The 26,675-nt window shown below is 39.2% G+C and overlaps 1 protein-coding gene across 4 annotated transcripts in view; it reads right to left on the minus strand.

Moving 5' to 3' along the window:
• Positions 1-26,675, minus strand: part of LOC145271348 (ADP-ribose pyrophosphatase-like) — a 157,612-nt gene that overhangs the window by 47,700 nt on the left and 83,237 nt on the right. For all 4 annotated transcript variants that reach the window (XM_080126893.1, XM_080126892.1, XM_080126894.1 and 1 more), the window contains exon 2: positions 3,687-3,841. Coding sequence is in view for 2 of the 4 variants with exons in the window: in XM_080126892.1 (XP_079983018.1) it covers positions 3,687-3,841 (155 nt within the window). In the remaining 2 variants the exon portion in view is untranslated. The remainder of the gene's footprint in view (positions 1-3,686; positions 3,842-26,675) is intronic.

The raw sequence follows: 26,675 nt of genomic DNA on the forward strand, positions 1-26,675 counted from the left end.
CTACTTTTACTTTCTCTACCGCTCTCCCTCGACCCAAGACTGCACCATAATAAACAAAGTCTCTGACAACATAGACACAGCACTCTCCCTCGACACTAGCGTCCAAGTACATGTATTTGGTGACTTTAATGTCCATCACAAAAACTGGCTTGGATTCTCTACTTACGCAGATGCAGCGGGCAGCACAACTCATAGCTTCTCTATATCTCACTCCCTATCAGAAATTGTTACTTTTCCAACCCATTTCCCTGACCAGGAAGAACAACACGCATCACTTTTAGATCTGTTTTTGACCACAGTTCCTGATAATTGTATAACGAAAGCCGACAGCCCACTTGGGAACGCTGATCATGCAGTGATAATGGTTGAAATCGCCCTAAACTCTAGACCCAAAACTGAAGAGCCAGTGCTCAAAACAACGAGATATTATAAAAAGGCTGACTGGGAAGCTATCAGAGATCTTATCAGAGATGCCCCATGGGGAAATATTTTTTCTCTTCCTACTGAACAGTGTGCAAACTAGACCACTGAATGGTTCAAAACTGCAATCGAAGCGCATGTTCCCATGCGGAAATTCTATAGCAAGCCCCACTCTCCCCAATGGTTTACTTCGACTTGCGCAACTGCCACTGCTCAAAGGCAGCATGCATACCACAGATTTAACCGACATAAGTCCAGTTCAAACAAACAGAAGTACATAGAAGCTAGAAGTAACGTTAAGAAAGAAATAGCGACAGCTAAGAGAGAATTTACGGAAACCACTAAAAAGCGCATCGAAGCACAAAAACTAGGAACTCATGACTTCTGGAAAATCTACAACAGTGTAGTAAATAATGAGCAATCAACAATTCCCCCACTAACCAACAATCATGAGGTTGTTTGCTCAGCAACCGAAAAGGCTAACATGCTTGCCAGTCGGTTTGCCTCCAACTCCACACTGGACCCTTCCAACCACCCCCTGCCTGAATTTTCTATGCGGACAGACATCACGCTAGACGATCTAAAAATCACCCCTGCTCAGGTGCATGCTATCATAAAAAACCTTGACACTTCAAAAGCATGTGGACCCGATCTCATCCCAGCTGTGCTATTAAAAAAGTGCTCAGCCGAAGTAGCTCCAGTTCTCTCCAAACTCTACAACAAATGCCTTAATGAATCTTGCTTTCCGGGCTGTTGGAAAACTGCTTCTGTAGTACCAGTATTCAAGAATTTTGGCGAAAGAACTGAACCATTAAATTATCGCCCCATTAGCCTCCTCTCACTTTTTGCCAAAATATTTGAGTCCTTAATTAACCATGCTCTAGTCCATCACCTTACAGATGCTAAACTTCTGACTGACCAACAATATGGATTTAGACAAGCCCGTTCCACAGCAGACATCCTAACTGTAATCTCTGAACGTATATACCATTAACTGGACAAAGCGGAGAGGACAGAGCGATAGTTCTAGATATATCTAAGGCTTTTGACAGGGTATGGCATGAGGGTCTCCTCAGGAAGATTAGATCATACGGTATCACTGGTAGAATACTTAACATAATTAAATCCTTCTTAGATTAGAGAAAATTCAGGTTGTCGTCGACGGTCGTACATCTAAACAGTGTAATATAAATGTGGGAGTGCCTCAGTGGTCCATCCTTGGACCGCTATTGTTCCTAATACTTATTAATGACCTCCCCGACAAAATTGCCTCTGAGATGGGTATATATGCTGATGACACCACACTCTATAACAGGCACGACAGGAAAACAAATGAACACATATCTAAAGAAATGGCAGAAACACTAGAGGATGACCTCCAATCAGTAGTGGAATGGGGACAAAAATGGATGGTAACGTTCAATGCCGCCAAGACTAAACTAGTTTCATTGAATAATTACAAGAAACTTTCTCTACCACCTATAGCAATGGCCAACGACTCTTTATCTGGGAGTACATCTTTCAAGCTCCTTGGCCTAACGTTCACAGGAAACATGAGTTGGAACAATTACATTGAGGGCATTGCCAGGGCCGCTGCAAGGAAGGTGGGGTCTCTCTTTCGTGCTAAAAAACTACTAACACCCGAAAGTATCCTGTACCTCTATAAGGCAACCATTCGCCTATGTATGGAGTATTGCTGTCATATTTGGGCTGGTGCATCTGCTACTAGTCTCTCGCTCCTTGACAGGGTTCAAAAGAGAGTCGCAAATCTGATAGGCCCTAAACTGGCATCAAAGCTTCAGCCTCTGTCCCATCGACGAAACTACATAGTACCCCAGTAGTTGTTTCCCCTGATAGTAGCCTCCTACACCAAAGTGGCAATGTGCCTTGTTTGGGATGAAAATGTAAAAAAAAAAAAAAATGCAAATGCTGAACTTTGTCATTTTTTTCATGCCTCGTTCACCATGCATGCTTCACTTGTTTTTTTTGTTTTTTATTAAAGAAAGGTGTTTCGACCCACGCTCTCGACTTTATCATGAATTCAGAGACCGGCCGATCCATATTTCCCCCGCCCCTCTCTCTCTATATATATATATGTACATATTAAATCCCCGAAACAGTGTTTCATGGTAAACAACTGATGATTCCTTAAATTAACATTAGTACTATAGTGAATTGGCAGGTTATTAAATGATATGAAAAATGGAAATAAATAAAAAAAATTTAAAAATTAAAATTAAATAGTTTTTTTTGTATAGTTTTCAAGGTTAAAAAACTTCCAAGACTATATATATATATATATATATATATATATATATATATATATATATGCATATATATAATATATATATATATATATATATATATGCATATATATAATATATATATATATAACTATTGTGAGATTTTCATATATATATATATATATATATATTTGTGAGATTTTCATATATATGTATATATATATATATATATATTTGTGAGATTTTCATATATATATATATATATATATATATTTGTGAGATTTTCATATATATATATATATATAATAAATTCCACAGCCAAACAACGTCGCAGCCCATAAGAGCCATGACAGTCAAAGAACCGGAAGTCCAAGACTCGAGTTTCGCCCTCATTTGGGCTCATCAGTTACACATCCGAACTCAGGATTCGAAACCCGAGCCTCTTGCATGCAAGGCAAGCACTCTACCAACTGAGCAAACGCCCTGCACGCAAGAATTTCAATTAACCAACACAGATCAAGCAAACCGCGCCGAAATCCGACTATATATATGTGTGTGTGATTGTCAGTTTCCTTTAATGCATTTACCTGCAAAGTTTATTGTATATCTTGTAAACCTGTTCTCTCTGAGGAGAAGAATTGCATTTTTCGAAACTCCATGGAATACGATTTTTCTTACTCCTTGCCAGATAATTTAAATTTTGTAAATCTCCTTAAATTTATTTTATATTTTAATTATATATCATCCTTATCAAAGAAGAAGAAAATTTAAAAAAAAAGAAAAAGGGCAGCAAAAAATGAATGGTAAAGTGGGGGGGGGGGCCAATACCTTGCCCAAGGCATTGCCCCCCCCCATGTGACAGGTAAGTATGATGATCAGAACCTGACTAGAGTAAAGGAGACACATGCGGCATAATGGAGGTATGCATTCTCCCAAGCACCATTCAAAAAACATCCTGTCCCTACTTCCCTTCCTTTTTTTTATTTAAATAATTTTTTTAATGAATGATAAGAAAACACTGACCTTCTTGTCAGTCTTTCCTGACACAGTGTTGGCAAGCGATACCCGTAATGGTGAATAGGCTATGAAAAGGATGACCACGGACACAACGAGTAACACAATCAACACGGCAGATATCGGAGAGCTTTTGCTGCCTCGGCTTATTACATCAGTTGCTTCTGAAAAAAAAAATAAAAGGGAGAAAATTCAATTAGCTTATATAAATATATATATTTTTTTTGTAACATGTCTTCTTCCTAAGATTAAGGGTGGTGGTGTTTGATCAACACTGCTGTGGAGCCATGAAGTAATATACTGTTTTGTTTTTAAATCCCCGAAACAGTGTGTCATGGTAAACAACTGATGATCCCTTGAAAAATAAAAAAATTGGTACTATAGTAAATTCGAGAGAGTTGATGCAGTGATTGCAGGTGATTAAATGACTTACTGACTAGATGGTTTTTTAACGAATGATAAAAAGTAATTTTTTGTATGGTTTCAAATGTTAAAAACTTCAAAGACTATATATATATATATATATATATATATATATATATATATATATATATATATATATATTTAAATAAGGGAGTAGTCACCAACAATGTGTATTTTTTAACATTATTTTATTATTCCATGTCTTGGTTTTTCATTGAGAATTATGTTTGGATCATTGTAATAATGTTTTTAAGTCATTGAAATCGTTTCAGACGGTCAGAAATTATTTTCAAATGTGTAAAAATGGCGATTTTTGTTAGTTTGAAGTTTTTCCAAGGGGTGGAGGCTTGTAAGTGTTTATTATACATTGGTATGCTGAATTTTTATTACTTTTTTTTATGGCTTTTTTTATTTGGTTTGTCCAGGGAGATTTTGACCTGGCTGTAGTCAGTCGCTATCTCTTTCTGCTAATGTGTTTTTCTTTTCCTTTAGGGTGGGGTAGGGTGTGTGTGTGTGTGTGTGTGTGTGTGTGTGTGTGCTTTTATTGGTTTGGGAATGTGTATATTGTTTTATAGTATTTTGGGGTTATTTGCTTTCTTAGGAAGGCGGCTGTGGTCCAAGGTCGTTACTAATGTGTATGTGTGGGGAGGGGGGACTGGCTCTTCTGAAGTAAGGGTAGGGGTGCTTTCATTCTATTTTGATATTTATTTTTTGGATTCTTGGATTTTAGTATTGTGATTTTTCGTTTTAGTCTTATATTATGTTTGTTTAGAAAGAGGGGTGTATTTAAAATAGGGGATTTTTTAATGTTTCTATTTATTTGTCTCCCCATGTGGGTATGGCCAGACCCAGGATCGGTTCCTAGTGTGGGGAAGATTTTGTTCCTCAGAGGGGTGGGCATTGGAGGGGGTGAAGGTATGGGAGGGGGATGATAGAAGGGATGATAGTCGTTTCAGTCATGAGGGGGTTCTCCTCCCCTGACTGAGGAGGGAGCGAGGTGTTGGAACAGATATTATACTATGGTTCTAGGTGTCTCCTAGTGTTGTTGGTTTCGAGGTTAAGTAGGGTTGGTATTGTTCAGTGTGTTGTATTAGAGATAGGGGTGTTATGTCTGTGTGTGGTTGTATGCGCGCACGTGTGTGTTTTAATGTGTCGGTTCTGATTTATGTGTGGGTGTGTGTATGTGTATGTGTGTGCATGCGAGTGTACCTTGCATTTCATGTTTTTGTGTGATAGTATTAGGTTCTGTTCAGTTCAGGAGTGAATTTGGTGATGAAGTTTTTTTCCTGTGTAAGTAAATAAAAATAATTGTCTGTTTGGAAGATTGGCATTATTTTGAAGCTGTTTCCACTGCATGTGTGTACGTGTTTTGAAACATAGAGGTGTCTTTTATCTGCAATTTTGATGTTGCTCTTATGTAAGGCCACTCTATTGCTGAAATTTTTGGTGGCGCCTATGTAGGATTTGTTGCATGTTGTGCATCTTAGTGCATATACTACATTTCTGGAGGTGCAATTTAGATCCTTTTTTATTTTGAATGTTTGTGTTGGGTTTTTGAATGTGTATGTGTTACCTTCTATTATTATGTCACATACTCCACATCGCGGTTTGTTGTATTTTGTAACTCCTTTTGCAGTATGTGGGACGAGTTTTGAGGCAGTTAGGATTTGTTTTAAGATTTTGGGTTGGCGTTTGCTTTTTTTTTTATATATATATATATGAGAAGGAAAGTATTTCTTCGAAACTCTGCGGATTAAGGACTATCCACTTATTTTGTGCTTTGTTTTTAAAATTAAATATGTTTTTAACTCTTTTTCAAAGTGTTTTTTAACATGTTTTATTAACTACTTGTTCTTTATATATATATATATATATATATATATATATATATATATATATAGTGCAGTATAATAATTCTCTAAGTTCCAAATATCAAGTTTTCTCATTTATCTATTATTTTGTTTTTATTGCATTTTCATCCCAAACAAGGCACAGTGCAACTTTGATGTTATTGCAGGGGGAATACTGTGTAGGGAGTTGAGCAGCAAGATGTCTGTTTACATTACACTTGAACTTCTGCATGTCAGTACAGTTGGGGAAGCAGGAAACCGGAAGGGAATTCCAAAGCTGTGGGGAAGAAACTAATGGATTAGAAAGCTTTCTTACATCTGCGGATCTCTACTGTGTAGGGGTGGGACTTTGCTGCTTGTCGGGGGTATTTTCATTTCTGCGGATCTGCATGTCAGTTTTGTCGGGGGTATTTACATCGAGGGGGTATAACAGTTTGTAGTTCATCAGAGCACCTACCATTAAAATACTTGTAAAAGAGGCAGAGGGATGCAATATTTCGTTGATGGGACAGCGGTTGAAACCCAGCTAATACGGTCCTGTCGGTGGGGTATTAGAATACACTGACTGCCCCCCTGCAGAGGGTAAAAGTCCCTCAATGGGGGTCCTGGATATGACCTTAAACTATATCCAGTGGTGAGGCCCCAGCTTGTGGGCTTTGGGGAGTGTGGAGCCACCCTTTAATTACCATTGCTCCCAGGTCCACTCTGACCCGGAGTGGTAGTACCTGTTAGGGTCCCAACTATGGGTTAAATAGAAACCGATGTGAAAACAAATATATTCTATTAAAAAAATTTTTCTTCAAAATCTTTGGATTCGGCATTAAATAACCCGAAAAAGATTGATATGCCGTAAAACACAAACAACCAACCAACCAGCTAATACTGCGGGACTTATTAGGTGAGCAACTCTCTTTTGGTCTAAGAGGGAGAGACTAGCAGCAGATGCACCAGCCCAAATGTGACAACTATACTCCATACAGACAGAGGTTGAAGCTTAGATGACAGTTCGGGACCTATCAGGTTGGCAACTCTCTTTTGAACTCTGTCCAGGAGTGAGCGACTAGTAGCAGATGTCCCAGCCAAAATGTGACAACAGTACTCCATACATGGGCGAATGGTGGCTTTGTAGCGGTACAGGATACTTTCAGGCATAAGTAACTTTCTAGCATGGTAGAGAGAGCCCACCTTCTTTGCAGCAGCCTTGGCAATACATTCCATGTATCTGTTCCAATTCATCTTACTTGTGAACGTTAATGTAACTTTCTAGCATCCTAATAGAGTAGTTTCTTACATTTTTTTATTTTTTTTTTTTTATTTAATTTTCACCCCAAACAAGGCACAGTGCCACTTTGAAGCAGGGGGCTACTATTAGGGAATTAATTAGTGGCGTATTTATGAAGGGAGAAGAGTAGAAAGATGTTTGTTAACATTACACTTGAACTTCTGCATATCATTGCAGTTGGGAAATCAGAATCCCGGAAGGGAGTTCCAAAGACCCGCAGTTCTGGGGAAGAAACTATTGGAGTAAAAGGCTTTCTTGCACCTAGGGATCTCTACTGTAAAGGGATGAGACTTAGTAGCTTGTCGGGTTTGTCGGGGGTAGTTACGTCGGGGAGGTACAAGTGTTTGCAGTTCGTCAGAGCATTCACCATTAAAGTATTTGTAGAACAGGCAGAGCGATGCAACATCTCGTCGATGGGACAGAGGTTGAAGCCTAGATGACAGTTCAGGACCTATCAGGTTGGCAACTCTCTTTTGAACCCTGTCCAGGAGCGAGAGACAAGCAGCAGATGCACCAGCCCAGATGTGACAACAGTACTCCATACATGGGCGAATGGTTGCCTTATAGAGGTATAGGATACTGGCAGGCGTAAGTAGTTTTCTAGGGATTTCTACCGTATAAGGATGAGATTTGATGCTTGTCGAGTTTATCAGAGGGATGTAATAATGCAGGACCTATTAGGTGAGATACTCTCTTTTTGAACCCTATCCAGGAGTGAGAGACTTATAGCAGATGCACTTACATGGTCCCTGTAACTGACACACTCAGCTGATCCTTCTCAGTTACGAAGATTATATATTTATATAGAAGTTATAAAAATATATATGGCAATTAAGCTACACAGAATACTCCGCGTATTAGAATTCGTCAGGCTTATGCATAAGCCTGACGAATTCTAAAGTCGAGAATGAAACGGGGAATATTCTGTGTAGCTTAATTGCCATAAATATTTTTAGATCTTACTATGTAGCTCTACCTATGTATTGAGCACTGTTGAAGTAAATATTAAAGTTTATGCATAAAATTATACTTTCATATATTAATTTATGTGAGTAAACAAAGTAGCTATATATATATATATATATATTAAGTAATGTGATTGATAATTTAAAACTTAAAAATCGAATTATAATTAAATTAAAAATCCGTTTCATAAGAAGGAACAACAACAAAATCAATTATCTGTACGATCGTTTCGGAAAACAATGCTTTTTATTGTGGTAGACATCAAGTTACGTACAATAATTACATATAGTTTTTTAATAAGCAAGGTCTCCTCGTCAGCAAATTTCGAAGGGTTTTTATTAAATTTAAAAGACACCATAAATAAACCTAGCATTAAAAGTAAGGCAGATGTATCTTTTAATTTTTCGCCTTTTGAAGTCAGGAACTATGGTTAAAATACTCATTTAGATGTTTGCTATAGCTTTTTACCTTATAAACGTGGCCGGAAACTTTTTTTTCATCACCCTGGGCATGTTCCTGTTATTCATGGCAATCAAGCGATGCATTTTTAGGATGCTGGCAATGGTCCTGTTGTCATAAGTTGGATCGGTAGAGAGCAGGAGTTGTACAGCGGCACATCTCCAATCTCGTTTGTTGAGCATTGTCTCACTTTCAGAAGGCACCTATCACTCTTAGGATTTGTACACAACTCAACTAATAGATGGTCTCCCCCCCCCCCAAAAAACCGTTTTCATCAAATGGAAATGGAATCATGTCGTCTTTTCTAGGGCGACAATTTCATCATTCCACCCTGTGTTATATAGGTTAATTTCTAAACTTGTGTTGCAATAAAACCGTTTAATGTTCATTGATTTTTATGTCATTCTATTTTTTTCTATTCTTTATTTATAGTACAACCTGACTTTGAATGATTGTAATAAAAATATATTTATCAGTGAATGGGTTAGGGTTAGGCTTAGGGTTAATATTAATCAATAATATGTATGCCATCAAGCCTGGCACCAACCTGGCCAGACATCTGCCACACCGTAGCATTTACCATACATATTATAATTAGAGGGGGTACCCGGTGTTGCATGGGTGTGGAGAGCTGTAAGGGTATTGAGCAAACCAACCCTAAAAAAAAAAATGTTTCAATCGAGCAAGTACTCGTGCGAGTGCAAAGAAAGAAAGAAACAAACAAAAAAATTAAGCAACTTATTAGCCACAGTAGTCAGGCTCGAACTTGTAAGACCAAGAGGAAAAGGAGGTGAAAAAAAAGGAAACACTTTAGTCGTGTAGCCCACGGCACACTTACGTTAGTAGATGATCTGCAAAAGAAACGAAAAACGGTTTTCATCAAACAGAAATGGAATCATGTCTTTTTTAGGGTGGAAATTTTATCGATACAACCTGTACTGGGACCCTGAGAAGGCTTACTGTCACCCAAATTCTATTGAAAATCAATGGTAATTGCAAGCTAGAAATCAATGGTAAGCGACTATCGCGATAACACAAAGTCATTTGCAAAGTTTATCGAAAAATTGGAAAAGTACTAGAAATCTGAGAAAATTTGTTGTTACACAGCCTCACCTACGGGTATTATTAATAAGCAATCTCTGATTATGACCTGTGTGAGAACTCCCAATTTGTACGAATAATAATAACAATAATAATATTTATAATAATAATAATAATAATAATAATAATGCCATACTAGTGGGTAATTGCTACGGCTTTACCTTATGCGCTACAAAAAAAAAATCCTCGTTACTTTTCTCTCTTTGTTTCCCCTCTCTGTCCTGCTCTAAGTAAGTCTGACGACCTAGTCCACAAACTCCAAAATTCCATCATGACAAGTTTCAATAAAAATACACGATTAAACCCGGATCTGAAACTTCCAACGTAGACCCCCACTACCATGTCTCCTTCTCCAACATCAGGGGTCTACGTTTTAACCTTCCAGAGGTTGAAGCCCAATTACAGGAGACTAAACCAGGCCTTTTATTTTTAAGTGAAACTGGAATTGGACAGACTATTTCCCTAAATGAGTTCAGAAGCCACTCAGGGATAAGGGTTATTGCATGTACAATAATCAATGGGATAGTATCGTAGTAATAGTAATGGAGATCTGATAAAGTGTCTTACTTAAGGTGGCGGTTTATCAGTAATTTGTTTATGTTGGACTTGAAGACATCAAAGTTGTAGTCAGGTGGGAAACAAGCAAACGGAAGAGAGTTCCACAGGTGTGCAGTTCTTAGAAAGAATCTTTGTTCATGGAATCTACGTTTGGATTTAGGCACAGATAAAGAGTGGGGGAAATTATTGACAGTGGTTTCAGCTAGACAAGTGTTTTTCGTGAAAGATTGGCAGGGGGGGGGATCAGAGATTGGAGCTCAGACGAGCACTAGCCACGGAAATAACGATAAAACAATGACAGGCTCGCAATGTCTCTTCTGTGGGAGAGAGGTTGCAGGGAAGAGAAAAGGGCATCCCCCACTAAGCCACAAAGTAAAGTCTATGTTGTACTCTGTCAAGGCAGGATAGGCTGTTTTTAGCAGCTCCTGCCCAGATGTGGCAGCAGTACTCCATCCTTGGATAGAGTCCTTGGATGGAGTACAGCTTTTGGATATTTGTCGTCTGAGAGCCAATCTTTCTAAAAATACTGATTTTGTTAGTGTTTGTTGCGGGTGTTGAAAGTTTTCAGGAGATATACAAACACACAATTGGCTTTATATATATATATATATATATATATATATATATATATATATATATATATATAGTAGTGATGGGACGATTCCAATATTTTTCCCGATTCCGATAAAATTACAGATTCTTTATAAATCTCTAATTATTTAACTACAGAGTTGTTATTTTTCCTGTAAAAATCATATTTATTATTTTATCATTTATTACCAGCAATAAAAGAAATAAAAGAAAATAAAAAAAAAACAATTAAAAGAATCGTTTTGGCATCGGAAAATAGGAATTAATTTTTTCCGATTCCGATACCCCGCCATTTCATTGATTGAGATTGTCGGACTGACTTCCTCATCTTGGTTGTTATCGTCACAACGTTTTGGCTGTTTTGCCCTCCGGCCTTCATCAGGTGTTTTGCATCGAACTGAGGAACCGTTTGTTAGGAGTCTCGAATCCACCCCTTTATTATTATTACATAGCATAGAGCTGAATGCAATTTGGACACCTCTGATAGAGAGAGAAAACCTTGAATAACAACATAGGTTTAACATTAACAAAAACCAACCAAGAATTGTCCTAGTTCTGGCAAAAATTTACTGTCACCATAACAAATGTTTGTGCAACAATACTCCATGCGTGAGTGAATGGTGATACTTTAAATTGTGAGTAGGCTTCTAGCTAGAAAGAGGGAACCCACCTTTTTCGCAGCAGCCTTCCCAATGTCTTCATATATTTGTGCTAATTTATATTGCCTGTGAATGTTTAGCCGAGTAGTTTGGAGCCAGAATTGTCAGGTAGGATAAGTTGAATTCTAAATAAAATTCGGTACTTGTGCAGTTTAATCGAGACAATAAAAAATGAAAACATCGAAAAAAGGTTATATTGTACGTATCTGTTTTGGACCGAAGATCGAGAAAAAATTCACTTAATTTGATCGAGTAGTTTTTTTTTTTGATTGAGATTGTCCGAACACGGTACCCCCGTAATAATAATAAAGGGTTGGGTTTGAGACTCCTAACAAACGGTTCCCCAGTTCGATACAAAACACCTGATGAAGGCCGGAGGACAAAACGGTCGAAACGTTGTGACGATAACAACCAAGATGAGGAAGTCAGTCCGACAATCTCAATCAATGAAAACACCTCATCTCAAAAATACAGACAATTTGTCGATATTTCCAATTCCCAATTCCGATTAATCGCCCCAACACTAATAGACAAGCGGGGGTACTTAGCTTTGTCGAGGGGGTGTAGTAAGGGACCTCGGGGGGAGGGGGAAGAGAGGTGTTCAAAAAAAGTGGAAGTAGGCAGGCAGGTTTGAACCTGTAATGTGAAGGAGGAAAAGAAAAGAAGGTTAAAAAAAAATGTAATGTCTAAGCTGATGCGTCCAGTGCGTAATCAGAAGTCGTGAACATTGGAATTAAGGCTAGTCAATTGAAAGGAGACGACCTGCGAAAATGATGACAAAAAAAGCGACCCCTCCTTGTAAAAAATGGCCAAGTTGAGAGTGAAGAAATTAATGTTTTTGGACAATTTTTGATCTTTGTTATCCGAGACGTCAAGCTTCACAATGATACTGATCTCATAAGGATCCATTGGGTGTGTTGAAAGTTTTTGCGAGACATACAAACACACACACACATTTTGCCCTTTATATATATCCTAGCGGGGGGGGGGGGCTTGCCCAGGTGTTTGTATGTGTTAAAAAAAAAAAAGCTTGAAGCCGTACTGCAAAGGAGGAAAAGAATGTAGAAAATAAGAGTTGGTAATTAACTTTTGATGAAAGACAAAATAAAAAAATAAAGAGAGAGAGAGAGAGGAGGGATCGAACTCGCTAACCATTACATCATAGCGGATAGTTAAGTGAATGAATTGGTAAATAAGTTAAGAAATGAACGTCTGGCTGGAGGCCAGTTAAGCTTCCCTTTTTATGTTTTTTTATTTATTTGTTTCCCCCGACGTTGGAGAAAACTACCCCCTCCCCAAAAAAAAGGGGCATTCTGGCAGTGTCCAAATGAATAGCAATTGTCTGATATGAAAAGTTTCCCCCACATTGATCAAACCTAATTAACTTCAAAACATCTCGACCAGGAAGGCCACGCGGATGTCTTTGCTTCGATTAGTTTCGCTTTATTTATGCAAGAAAGACAAACAAACACTGGAAACGAGGGAATTTTTTTAAATTCGATCAAAATAAAGATAGACGATGATGTCCATTTGCAAATCTGACATAATACGATCTAGGAAATATAAACAACTTCTCCATAAATGTAACCGTCGCGAGAAGCCTTTCGCGCACATACATTTTTTTTTTTTTTATTCAATTTTCACCCCAAACAAGGCACAGTGCCACTTTGAAGCAGGGGGCTACTATTAGGGAATTACTTAGCGGGGTCATTATGAAGGGAGAAGAGTAGAAAGATGTTTGTTAATATTACACTTGAACTTCTGCATATCATTGCAGTTGGGAAAGCAGAATCCCGGAAGGGAGTTCCAAAGACCCGCAGTTCTGGGGAAGAAACTATTGGAGTAAAAGGCTTTCTTGCACCTAGGGATCTCCACTGTAAAGGGATGAGACTTAGTAGCTTGTCGGGTTTGTCGGGGGTAGTTACGTCGGGGAGGTACAAGTGTTTGCAGTTCGTCAGAGCATTCACCATTAAAGTATTTGTAGAACAGGCAGAGGGATGCAACATCTCGTCGATGGGACAGAGGTTGAAGCCCAGATGACAGTTCAGGACCTATCAGGTTTGCGACTCTTTTTTGAACCCTGTCCAGGAGCGAGAGACAAGCAGCAGATGCACCAGCCCAGATGTGACAACAGTACTCCATACATGGGCGAATGGTTGCCTTATAGAGGTATAGGATACTGGCAGGCGTAAGTAGTTTTCTAGCACGGTAGAGGGAGCCAACCTTCCTTGCAGCAGCCTTGGCAATGCTCTCAATGTATCTATTCCAGTTCATATTCCCTGTAAACGTTAGGCCGAGGAGTTTAAAAGAAGTACTTTCAGGCAATGTGTTCTTGGCCATTGCTATTGGTGGTAGAGAAGGTTTCTTGTAGTTATTGAAGGAAACAAGCTTAGTCTTAGCAGCATTGAATGAGACCAACCATTTTTGTCCCCATTCCACTACGGATTGGAGGTCATCCTCTAGTGTTTCTGCCATTTTCTTGGATATGTGTTCATTTGTTTTCCCCTCATATCTGTTATAGAGAGTGGTGTCATCGGCAAATATACCCATCTCCGAAACAATATTATCAGGGAGGTCGTTTATGAATATCAGGAACAATAGAGGTCCAAGGATAGACCCCTGAGGCACTCCCGCATTTATGTCATATTGTTTGGATGTACGTCCGTCGAGGACAACTTTGATTTTTCTATTACTTAAGAAGGATTTAATTACGTTATGAATTCTTCCAGTGATTCCATATGATCTAATTTTCCTTAGAAGACCATCGTGCCATACCCTGTCAAAAGCCTTAGATATATCAAGGGCCACCGCTCTACCCTCCCCTGTTTTATCCAATGAACGGTATATACGTTCAGAAACTACAGTTAAGATATCTGCTGTTGAACGGGCTTGCCTGAATCCATATTGTTTGTCAGTCAAGAGTTTAGCAGCTGTTAGGTGCTGGACTAGGGCTTTATTAACTAAGGACTCAAATATTTTGGCGAAAAGCGGGAGGAGGCTAATGGGGCGATAATTTAGTGGGTCAGTTCTTTCACCAGAATTCTTGAAGACTGGTACCACAGAGGCGGTTTTCCAGCAGTCGGGAAAACAAGATTCGTTAAGGCATTTATTGTAAAGTTTGGACAGAACTGGAGCAACCTCGGCAGAGCATTTTTTTAATAGCACAGCCGGGATGAGATCTGGTCCACATGCTTTAGAGGTGTCTAGGTTTTTTATAATAGCATGTACCTGAGAAGGGGTGATTTTCAAGTCGTCAAGTGTGGCGTCTGTTCGCAGAGGAAAATCAGGGAGTGAGTGGTGTACCGAGTTCAGTGTGGAGTTTGAGGCAAACCGACTGGCAAGCAGATTAGCCTTGTCAGTTGCCGTGCAAGCAACCTCATGATTGTTTGTTAGTGGGGGAATAATTGACTGTCCATTATTAACTACGCTGTTGTAGATTTTCCAAAAATCCCGGGTTCCTAATTTCTGTGCTTCGATGCGCTTTCTGGTGGTTTCAGAGTAATCTGACTTAGCTGTGTCTATCACTCTCTTACAATTATTTCTAGCTTCTATAAACTTCTGTTTATTTGAGCTGGACTTATGTCGGTTGAATCTGCGGAACGCATGCTGCCTTTGACAAATGGCAGCTGCACAAGCAGAAGTAAACCATTGGGGGGAGTGGGGCTTGCTATAGTATTTCCGTGCGGGAACATGTGCTTCAATAGCAGTTTTGAACCATTCAGTTGTCTCATTTGCACACTGTTCCGCTGGAAGAGTAAAGATATTTTGCCATGGGGCATCTCTGATGAGCTCCCTGATGGCTTCCCAATCAGCCTTTTTGTAATACCTCGTTGTTTTGAGTAGTGGGTCTTCAGTTTTAGGGCGAGAATTTAGGCTGATTTCTACCATTATCACAGCGTGATCAGCATTCCCGAGTGGGCTATGGGCATTTGTTGTACAGTCATTGGGAACTGTTGTCAGAAAGAGATCTAGAAGTGAGGCATGTTGATCGTGCTGGTCTGGGAAACGTGTCGGAAATGTAACCATCTGAGATAGGGAATGAGATATAGAGAAGCTATATGTGGCGCTACCAGCTACGTCTGTGTGATTTGAGAATCCTAGCCAGTTACTGTGGTGGACATTGAAGTCACCAAATACATGTATTTGTGCGCTAGTATCGAGGGAGAGTGCTATATCTATGCTGTCTGAGACTTTGTTTATTAGGGTACAGTCTTGGTTTGAGGGAGAGCGGTAGAGAAAATATAAGTAGCTAATATTGTGTTGCATATTTAGTCTGAAGCACATAAAGGCCTGGCCCTCTGATTCTAGTTTTATTTCTCTAGTTAGGGGGAGGGTGTTTCGAATATAGACTCCAAGTCCATGCATATGTCTGTCCGAGTCCTTACGGTAGAGTGGGAGATAACCAGGCATGTTAAAGTGGTTAGAGGGTATGGAGGAGTGAAGGTTAGTTTCACTTAATGCTAAGATATCCGGGGTGTTTACAAGGAGAAATGACTCAACATCATCTAAGTTAGTTCTAAGCCCGCGGATATTAGTAAATGCAAGCCTCAAGGGAGGAGGCAGGTTGGTTTTCTTTGAGTTTGGTCCTGGTTTAAACGTAACTTTTGCTTGAGCTGTCATTTCATTTTATTTTATTTAAAAGTTTCAGTTAGGGTGGATGAGTGAGGGGGTGCTGGACAAGTAGTTGTGCAGAATATCAGACATGCAATACAAGTAGACCATCAGCTGTCCTCACCCACAGGATTGTGGCCTCAGGAAAGCCCACCGGGGATGAGTGCAGGGTCCCTTTCCATGCGCGACATGGCACTACAAACATCCCGATATTTTACAACTGTTGATGGAGCAGCCGCTCTAAGCGCTACCAAAGAGTTAGGGCTCCTGTACTATCAGTCGGAAACAGCAGCCAGGAACTGTCAATCCGGTACCCTCAATCCATTAGGCAAAGCCAGCCCAGTCCAACTGCACTGACATATATGGCACTGAAGCACCCCACTGTGTCCAGTTTAGGGGGATGGGATGTGGCAGGAGTGGGGAAAAGCGGCGTTCATTACCCTAGTCAGGAAACAAGGTCAACCACTGGGTGATTCAAGCGAGTCCCTGTGATAGTACCTCTACGCCTGGCCAATAGGCAAAGAAGGAGTATGAAAGCCGAGCGATAGACAGAGTCTATCTCCTCCTTAAGCAGTTTAGGTTTGCCAACCGGTGATTTGTTTGAGTCACCAGCTCTAGGAAGGTTGTCGTCCAGGACTGAAGAGACCTCCCTCCCCTAGGTTTAGTTTCAGAGTTTTCCTTCTCCTAGACGGATGGCCTGGGAAGACCTACGGGTCCATCAGCTCCGAGGGGGTTCGCCCCGCGCCTGGGTCCTAATCCAGGTATTTCTGCGACCCCGCATGGGTAGTTAATATTTATTGGTTATTTAGGTTATTTTGCCGTTTATATTATAAACTAGCCTCGTTGCCCGGGTGTTTGGAGGTGTGTGTTGCAAAAAAAAAAAAAAAAAAAATGTGGTAGTAGGCAGGTAGGCAGGCTCGAAGATAAGAAGTTGAACGGGAAATTCACGGCACACGTGACATTTAGGGGTCCGCAGCCTGTCGGTGGGCCACTTCTTGTCACATTAGAACACTCATCGTATATAATGAAATTTGATTTGAGCACATGGTACAATGGGGAAAGAGGTGGCTGGTTACTTTTAATGCATCTAAAACCAAGCTGCTATCTTTACATCATCAATGCTCTGATTCCCATCTGGCATCAATTGAAATGAATACCTCTCGTCTTGGGGAGGCTCCATGTTTTGACAAGCTTCTGGGCTTGACATTTACTCCTGATCTGAAATGGAAGATGTACATCAAATCTGTTGCCAAGGTTGCTGGATAATTTATGGGATCCTCCTACCGCTCCATTAAATATCTCACTGCTGATGCAATTCTCTATCTATAGAAAAGTCAGGTACGTCCAAGGATGAAGTACTGTTGCCACATCTGGGCAGGAGCTGCTAGAAAGGACTTGTCCTGCCTTGATAGAGTTCAAAATAGACTTCGTAGTCTAGTGGGGGATGCCCTTTTCTCTTCCCTGCAACCTCTTTCCCACAGAAGAGACGTTGCGAGTCTGTCTCTGCTTTATCGTTATTTTCATGGCAGTGCTCGTCTGAACTCCAATCTATGGTACCCCCTAGCCTGACTTTCACGAAAAACACTCGTCTAGCTGAACCCATTGTCAATAATTTCCTCACTGTTTATGTGTGCCTAAACCTAAATGTAAATTCCATGAACAAAGTTTCTTTCTTAGAACTGCACGTCTGTGGAACTCTGTTCCATTTCCCTGCTTTCCAGCTGACTACAATACGATTATCTTCAAGTCCAATGCAAACAAACAGTGAATAAAGAAAGATAACTACTACCATGCATGAAAGAAGGTGGGCTCTCTCTACCATGCTAGAAAGTAACTTATGTCCCAAATTATCCTGTACCTCTACAAGGTTACCATTCGCCCATGTATGGAGTATTGTTGCTGGTCGTAAAATATGCGTAAATATATTTTAATTAATGCAGAATTCATTCCCTAATAAAATAGTCTCCGAGATGGGTATAGATGCTGATGACACCACGCTCTATAACAGACACGACAGGAAAACAAATGAACACATATCTAAGGAAATGGCAGAAACACTAGAGAATGACTTCTAATCTCTAGTGGAATGGGGATAAAAATGGATGATCACATTCAATGCTGCCAAGACTAAACTGGTTTCCTTCAATGATTACAAGAAACCTTCTCTGCCACCTATTGCAATGGCCAGTGACTCCCTGTCTGAGAGTACATCTTTCAAACTGCTTGGCCTAACGTTCACAGGAAACATGAGTTGGAACAATTACCACCAATAGCGATGGCCAAAAACATTACCCCAAAGTACTTCCTTTAAACTCCTCGGCCTAACGTTCACAGGGAACATGAATTAGAACAAATACAGTGAGAGCCTTGCCAAGGCTGTTGCAAAGAAGGTTGGCTCCGAAGATACGTGACCTGAAACTATTTCTTTGAAACTCTTCAGCTTAACGTTCACAGGGAACATGAGTTGGAACAGATACTGCAAGGGCCGCTGCTGGGAAGGTGGGCTCTCTCTACCATGCTAGAAAACTACTTATGCCTGAAAGTATCCTGTACATCTATAAGGCCACCATTCGCCCATGTATGGAGTATTGTTGTTGTGAGTTTGTCTCTGATGTATCGTTATGGAATACTGTTGCCACATCTGGGCACGAGCTGCTAGAAAGGACTTGTCCTGCCTTGATAGAGTTCAAAATAGACTTCGTAGCCTCGTAGGAGATGTCCTTTTCTCTTCTCTGCAACCTCTTTCTCACAGAAGAGATGTTGCGAGTTTGTCTCTGATGTATTGTTATTTTCATGGAAATTGTTCGACTGAGCTTCAATCTATGGTCCCGCCTCGATAAACTTTCACAAGAAACATGCGTCTAGCTGAAAACACTATCAATAATTCCCCCCATTCTTTATCTGTGCCTAAACCTAAACGTAGATTCCATGAACAAAGCTTTTTTTAATTTTTTTTTTATTACATTTTCACCCCAAACAAGGCACATTGCCACTTTGGTGTAGGGGGCTACTATCAGGGGCAGCAACTGCTTGGGCACTATGTTGGGATTTGCGCAGCAAGATGTCGGTTCACGTTACACTTGAACTTCTGCATGTCAGTACAGTTAGGGAAGCAGGGACCTGGAATGGAATTCCAAAGTCTAGCGGTTCTGGGGAAGAAACTACTGGAGTAGAAAGATCTTTTACATCTAGGGATCTCTACAGTGTGGAAGTGGGATTTTGCAGCCTGTCGGGTCTGTTGAGGGTGTTCACGTCGTGGGGGCACAAGTGCTTGCAGTTCGTCAGAGCATTCACCATTAAAATACTTGTAGAACAAGCGGAGGGATGCAACGTTTCGTCGATGGGACAGAGGCTGAAGCTTAGATGCCAGTTCAAGGCCTATCAGATTGGCGACTATCTTTTGAACCTTGTCAAGGAGCGAGAGACCAGTAGCCGATGCACCAGCCCAAATATGACAACAATACTCCGTACATGGGCAAATGGTTGCCTTATAGAGGTACAGGATACTTTTGGGTGTTAGTAGTTTTCTAGCACGGTAGAGAGAGCCCACCTTCCTCGCAGCGGCTCTGGCAATGCCCTCGATGTAATTGTTCCAACTCCATCGAGGACATTGCCAGGGTCGCTGCGAGGAAGGTGGGCTCTCTCTACCGTGCTAGAAAACTACTAACACCTGAAAGTATCCTGTACCTCCATAAGGCAACCATTTGCTAACAGTACTCCATACATGGGCGAATGGCGGCCTTGTAAAAGTACAGGATACTCTCAGGCATAAGTAACTTTCTAGCATGGTAGAGAGAGCCCACTTTCTTTGCAAGCAGCCTTGGCAATGCTCTCAATGCAGCAATAAGAATGAAAATGGAATCAAATGTGAGGATAAGACTACATTCTGCGGTTTTCAAAGAAGATGGATAAAAGTAGTTTGTGTGCAGAGGAAATTTAGAATTTAAGTTTAATTTGAAATCATTTTTTAAGTGTGCAACTAACGAGCCCCGGGCAACGCCGAGTAGTGACAGCTAGTATATTTTTGTTAATTCATGTTGTGTAGTTCTTCTCCCGCTTTTCACCTGAATAATAGGAGAGGCTATTTGCATGAAAAACAAACTTCGACACTGTTCAAATACACGGGAAATGTGTACTTGACCTGAAAACTATTATTTAGCGATTAGCTTACTTCAAAGGGAACTCCTCTGCGTCAATTCTGACGTGTTTGTTTTGAAAAGGTGACCGATGAATAGACACGAATATATTTTAATTTCAATTAAAAAAATATATATACAAACATTTTTGCAGCAACTTGTGATTCCAATACGATTATTTTCTAAACTTCCAATTCAGATACACAACAGGAATATATTTTTAATAGCACTTCAGCCCGGCGTTGCCCGGGTGTTTGGAGGTGTATATTGAACAAAACAAACAAACAAACAAAAAAAAAAGTTGTAGTAGAAAGGCAGGCTCGAACCCGTACCACAAAGGAGGAAAAGAATGGGGGAAAAAACCTGACGTCTTTGCTGTTACGCCCACCGTCAAACCAGGAGTGACGTAGGTTTTAATTAAGGCTACACAATCGAAAAGAGGCGATGACTTTTGAAAATATCGGCGAAATAAGCGACCCCACCCTGTAGAAAAATGCCTAGTTAAGGGTGAAGAAATTAATGTTTTTAGCCAATTTTTCGGTATTTTTCGTCTGAAGGGTTGAGCTTCAAACGATACTGATCTTGTGAAAATCCGTCGCCTCTGTCGAAAGTTTTAGGCAGACACGCATACATACATTTATATATTGATAGCTCAAATTTTCGACCCAAACCGATTAAAAAGCTTGCCTATCTCTGAATACACTTTATATAAAATTTCAAATGTTTAGACCAGAAATTGTCTGAGTAATTTGGTAGAGACCGCAGAGGTAAATTTAAAAAAAAAAAAACTTTGACCCCTATTATGACCCCTTAACATTTACTGTTTTGGGCTCAAATCAAGTTATTAAGTTACATCCATGTCCAAGGAACCTATATCTAAAATTTCAAGTGTTTAGATCCAAAATTGGCGGAGGAGTTTGGTAGAGTTCTAAAGGTCAAATCGTTGAACTTTGACCCCTTAACAGCCAAATTTCTGGCCGAAAACGGATTACCAAAGATTTTCCAAAATCTCAGTACCCTGTATATCAAATTACGAGTCTGTGGACTGAAAATTGACAGAGTTATTGCGTAGGGAAATGTACACAGACAGATACACAGTTACACACACAGACATATATAAATATATATATAAATATATATATATATATAATAAAGAAGTGAAACATCGCGTAAATTGAATCAACTAAAAAATGGAAAACGGGGTGAGGAAAAGAAAAAAAATATATATATATATAATGGGGCAAGTTATATGTACAATTCAATAAAATAAATAAGTCGATTAAAAACGATCGTTAAAATACACCCAATATACGTTCACTTTTATAGATAGATTCAATTAAAAACAAAAAAAGACAATCATTGTATAGCAGCCATAATAATAATTCACATGTCTCTGTTTTAATCTGTTATTATGTTGAATAGTATTCTGGGCAACGCCGTGGTTGTTGCTGGTCGTGCACGCACGCAAATATTGTGGAAATCTTCAAACCAACAAATGTCATCAAAAATCATAACAATTGCAGAAGCTTTGAAATCAACATTCTTCAACTGACAAGTTTGGAGAACAGTCATATTGAAATTTGGCCTTGGACGAATTTAATAAGTCTTTCTAGCAGCTCCTGCCCAGATGTGGCAACAGTACTTCATCCTTGGACGTGGGGGGGAATTATTGATAGTGGTTTCAGATAGACGAGTGCTTTTAACGTGAAAGTCAGGTTGGAGGGGGGGCATAGATTGGAGCTCAGACGAGCACTTACAAAAAAGAGATGCACACACATGTTTCTGGCAAAGGCTTTTTTCTCAGGAGGGTTAGGGTTAGGGTTAGGGGGACTATGTCTTAGAATATATATAGCTCACATATCTCTGTTTTAAATGTCATCAAAAGTCATAACAACTGCAAGAAGTGAACAGCAATTTTTAAATAGACATTCTTCAACTGACAAGTTTTGAGAACAGTCATATTGAAATTTGGCCTTGGACGAATTTAATAAGTCTTTCTAGCAGCTCCTGTCTAGATGTGGCAACAGTACTTCATCCTTGGACGTGGGGGGAAATTATTGATAGTGGTTTCAGTTAGACGAGTGCTTTTAACGTGAAAGTCAGGTTGGAGGGGGGCATAGATTGGAGCTCAGACGAGCACTTACAAAAAAGAGATGCACACACATTTTTCTGGCAAAGGCTTTTTTCTCAGGAGGGTTAGGGTTAGGGGGACTATGTCTTAGAATATATATAGCTCACATGTCTCTGTTTTAAATGTCATCAAAAGTCATAACAACTGCAAGAAGTGAGCAGCAATTTTTAAATAGACATTCTTCAACTGACAAGTTTTGAGAACAGTCATATTGAAATTTGGCCTTGGACGAATTTAATAAGGACCAATGGAATGCGGCATGGAAAAATGAAATTCCTATCTAAAGTTTTTGCTAATAAAAACAAATGCCAACCATGGAAGAAGTCAGTTAGAGAGAAGGGCACTGAGACAACCAGTTGGTTTCCGCTAGACGAATGGTTTTTGTGAAAGTTTGGTGAGGGCGGGGGACGATAGATTGGAGCTCAGACGAGCACTTGCCATGGAAATAACGATAAAACAGAGACAGGCTTGCAACATCTCTTCTGTGAGAAAGATGTTGCAGGGAAGAGAAAAGGGCATCCCCCACTAAGCTACAAGGTAGGATAAGGTCTTTCTAGCAGCTCCTGCTCAAATGTGGCAACAGTACTCCATCTCTTCTGTGAGAAAGAGGTTGCATGGTAGAGAAAATCGCATCCAACATTATGTAGTCTATTTTGAGCTCTGTCAAGGCAGGATAAGTCTTTCTAGCAGTTCCTGCCCAGATGTGGCAAAAGTACTTCATCCTTGGACGTGGGGGAAATTATTGATAGTGGTTTCAGATAGACGAGTGCTTTTAACGTGAAAGTCAGGTTGGAGGGGGGGGCATGGATTGGAGCTTAGACGAGCACTTACAAAAAAGAGATTGCAGGGAAGTGATAATATATAAGGCAAACTGTGTGTGCACATTTTTTGTATGCCTGGCAAAGGAGGGTAAAGGTTTTTTTTCAGGGGGGGGGGTACTATGTCTTAGAACTGTTTATGTACCCCCTAGATAATAATATCTACGATTTGCAAACGCGCATCACGTCTAGATTTATTTACCTTGATTGTTACACAATTCTTTCTAAACCCCTTATATCAGACAATTGCTATTCATTGGGACACTCCCCTTTTTATAGGGAGCGGGTTTTTCCCTCCAACATCTTGGGGAAACAAACCCACACCCCAAAAAAAACTACCCCGCAGTGAAAGTTAACTGCAGTATTTCTTTTTGACCTCATTAAATTCAAATTCACGCACCTGTCAATTTGTGTAAACAAACCCCCAAAAAACTGCCTCGCAGGAAGAGTTAACTGCACGATTTCTATGCCATGATATTTGACCTTATTTTTTAATTCTTAAATAAATTCAAACGTTTTTCTATTACTCTCCCTTGCTGGCCGAGCGGGTAAACAGGTCAGGTTTTTTTTCACACTTTATTTTCCACCTTCGCCTCAAGGCTCCAGATTCGATCCTACCTACCCACCAAAACTTTATTTTATGATTTTTTGTTATCATTTTTTTTAATTTTATCATATTTGTTTTCATCTATCCCCCCCAACACACCTTCAAACACCCGGGCAACGCTGGGTACCTCCGCTAGTCTATATATAGAGCAAAATGTGTGTGTGTGTGTGTGTGTATGTCTTGCAAAAAACCCCTAACAGATGCATTTGAATGTGACAAGATCTGTATGTTTTAAACCTCAAACTTTCGGACAACAAATATTGAAAAATTGGCTAAAAACATTCATCTTTTCATCTTCAACTGGCCGGTTTTGTACAAGGAGGGGTCGCGTTTTTTCACTGACATTTAAGCAAGTCATTGTCACTGTTGCGTTGACTAATTGACTGCACTTAATACTGACGTTTGCAACTTCCGTTTTTTCCATGGACGCATCGGCAAAGAAGTCACGTTTTTTTTATCTTCTTTTCCTCCTACGCTTATGGGTCTGAGCCTGCCTGCCTACTGTTGTCTTGATCCCCCCCTCCACCCTACTACCCCCCTCTGGGGTTCCTTACTATACCATCTCGACACATCGTTGACTGGGTTCAAAAACAGCCTACAAAAAATGGACTCTGATTTATTAAACTATGATAGGTTATGAAAAGGAAGGGTTGCAAAGAGATAGCTTCGAATTTGGGGGTATCAAAACCAAAGCAAAATATGATGAAAGTAAAAATAAAATATATAAATCCCAGAATTTATTATACCATACCTGTTCACACTGAAACACTTATCACAATATTCTGTGGATCTATATTAAAAAACCTTGTTAAACTTTGTGACATATTTCCATTCTATGGAGGTCAGGCGCGAACGAACACCCCATAATTTTATTATACCATATTTCTTCAAACTGAAACATAATTATCAAAGTATACTTACGCAGATAGATATGAAAAGTCTTTATTAAAGTTTGTACCTATTTCCATTCTATGGAGGCCAGGCGCGAACGCAGACCCCACAATTTTATTATACCATCCCTATTTAAGTTAAAACATACTTATCAAAGTATTCTTATGTACATCTATATCAAAAACACTTGTAAACTTTTTTTTTTAATTTTAAAATTTTTTATTTCCATAGTTTGTGGACCAGGCGCGTACGCAGACCCCACAATTTTAATGAACCACCGTTCTGACAGATCAAACATACCCATTCCTGTGTCTCGATACATCTTCTATCATTATATGTAATCAGTTTTTTTTAAAATAGTCAACCATATAGGAGCCTATTCGTGACCACACACAGACACAGCTTTATATTATAGATATGCTGCCAGAAATTGATTTTAATTTCAGTGTTAACTGTATAATACAATATGCAGCTGTCTGAGAAATATGATAAACGGTTTTAAACAAAAACTCATACATATATTTATGTATATTGATGCCTCTGTTTTGAAAGACAATGGACACATCCTGTGAAGGTAACTGCACGTGTAATTGTGAGGCAAGGGTCGCGCAATCTCCAACCACACCTTTCCTGAATTGGCACTGCTTGGGTCCAGTGGCATAAAGAGGCCCAAGACTGACTGGAAACAATGCTGGGATAAGCAGAGAGCACATACAGCACCTGGTGTTCCCAAATGTTCACCCATTTTAGTACTGTTATATATTTCTGTTGGTAATTACTGGGCCAATCTGGTTTAAATTATGTATGCACCTTTATTATGATAATGTGCAGAGGACAAAGTATTTTGGTATTCATTCGATACGCAGTTAGGAATGAATAGGGATTAGTATTTAACGCAAAAGTGAGTATAAATTTAATCATATTTAACCACCAATTTGGCATAAAGAACTTATTCTAAGCCAATAAGCTATAACTTTTGCTGGTTTTAAGCAGGCAAAAAAAAAAAAAAATCTAGTATATCTATTAGTGTTGGGACGATGACTCGGAATCAGGAATCGGAAAAATCGGAGTTTTTTGGGGTATCGGAATCGGTATCAGAATCGGGGAAAAGTTTCAGCCTATTTTCCGATGCCAAAACCGATTCTTTTAAATATTTATTTTATTTAATTTTGTTTTTATAAAACGTCTTCCGCCGTTTTGTAGCAATGATGAAATGATAAATATTTATTGATTAAAACTTCCAGTAAGATTAACATCTCTAGATCAAATCCTCACAAGTGTTTTCTTTTTTACGTTTAAGGTATATATATATATATATATATATATATATATATATATATATATATATATATATATATACAAACATTGATAGCTACATATGTGCATACATGTTTCTGTAACACACACACACACACATATATATATATATATATATATATGACAAAGAAAACAGCAATTCTTTCTCCTTTATCAGAAACATTGCTCATGAAATAAGAGGTCTAAAAGTACAACATAAGAGAAGCTAGAGTTATTAGCGTGCCGCAAAAAAGTGATTATGTCATGTATATATTTCTGTTGGTAATTACTGGCTCAATCTGGTTTAAATTATGTATGGACCTTTATTATGATAATGTGCAGAGGACAAAGTATTTTGGTATTCATTCGATACACAGTTAGGAATGAATAGGGATTAGTATTAAACGCAGAAGTGAGCATAAATTTAATCATATTTAACCACCAATGATGAAATCATTAATATTTATTGATTAAAACTTCCAGTAAGATTAAAATCTCTAAACCACCCCCCTCACAAGTGTGTTTTTATGTTTGAGAAAATATAGGCACATTTAAGACGTGTTTTTACGGTAATTGTGACGAAATAACAATTTTATAGCAAAATATTTAGAGATTTTTT

The sequence above is a fragment of the Euprymna scolopes genome, chromosome 46 (genome assembly GCF_053919585.1).
Source record: "Euprymna scolopes isolate OS-2025 chromosome 46, ASM5391958v1, whole genome shotgun sequence".
Taxonomy (NCBI): Eukaryota; Metazoa; Mollusca; class Cephalopoda; order Sepiida; family Sepiolidae; genus Euprymna; species Euprymna scolopes.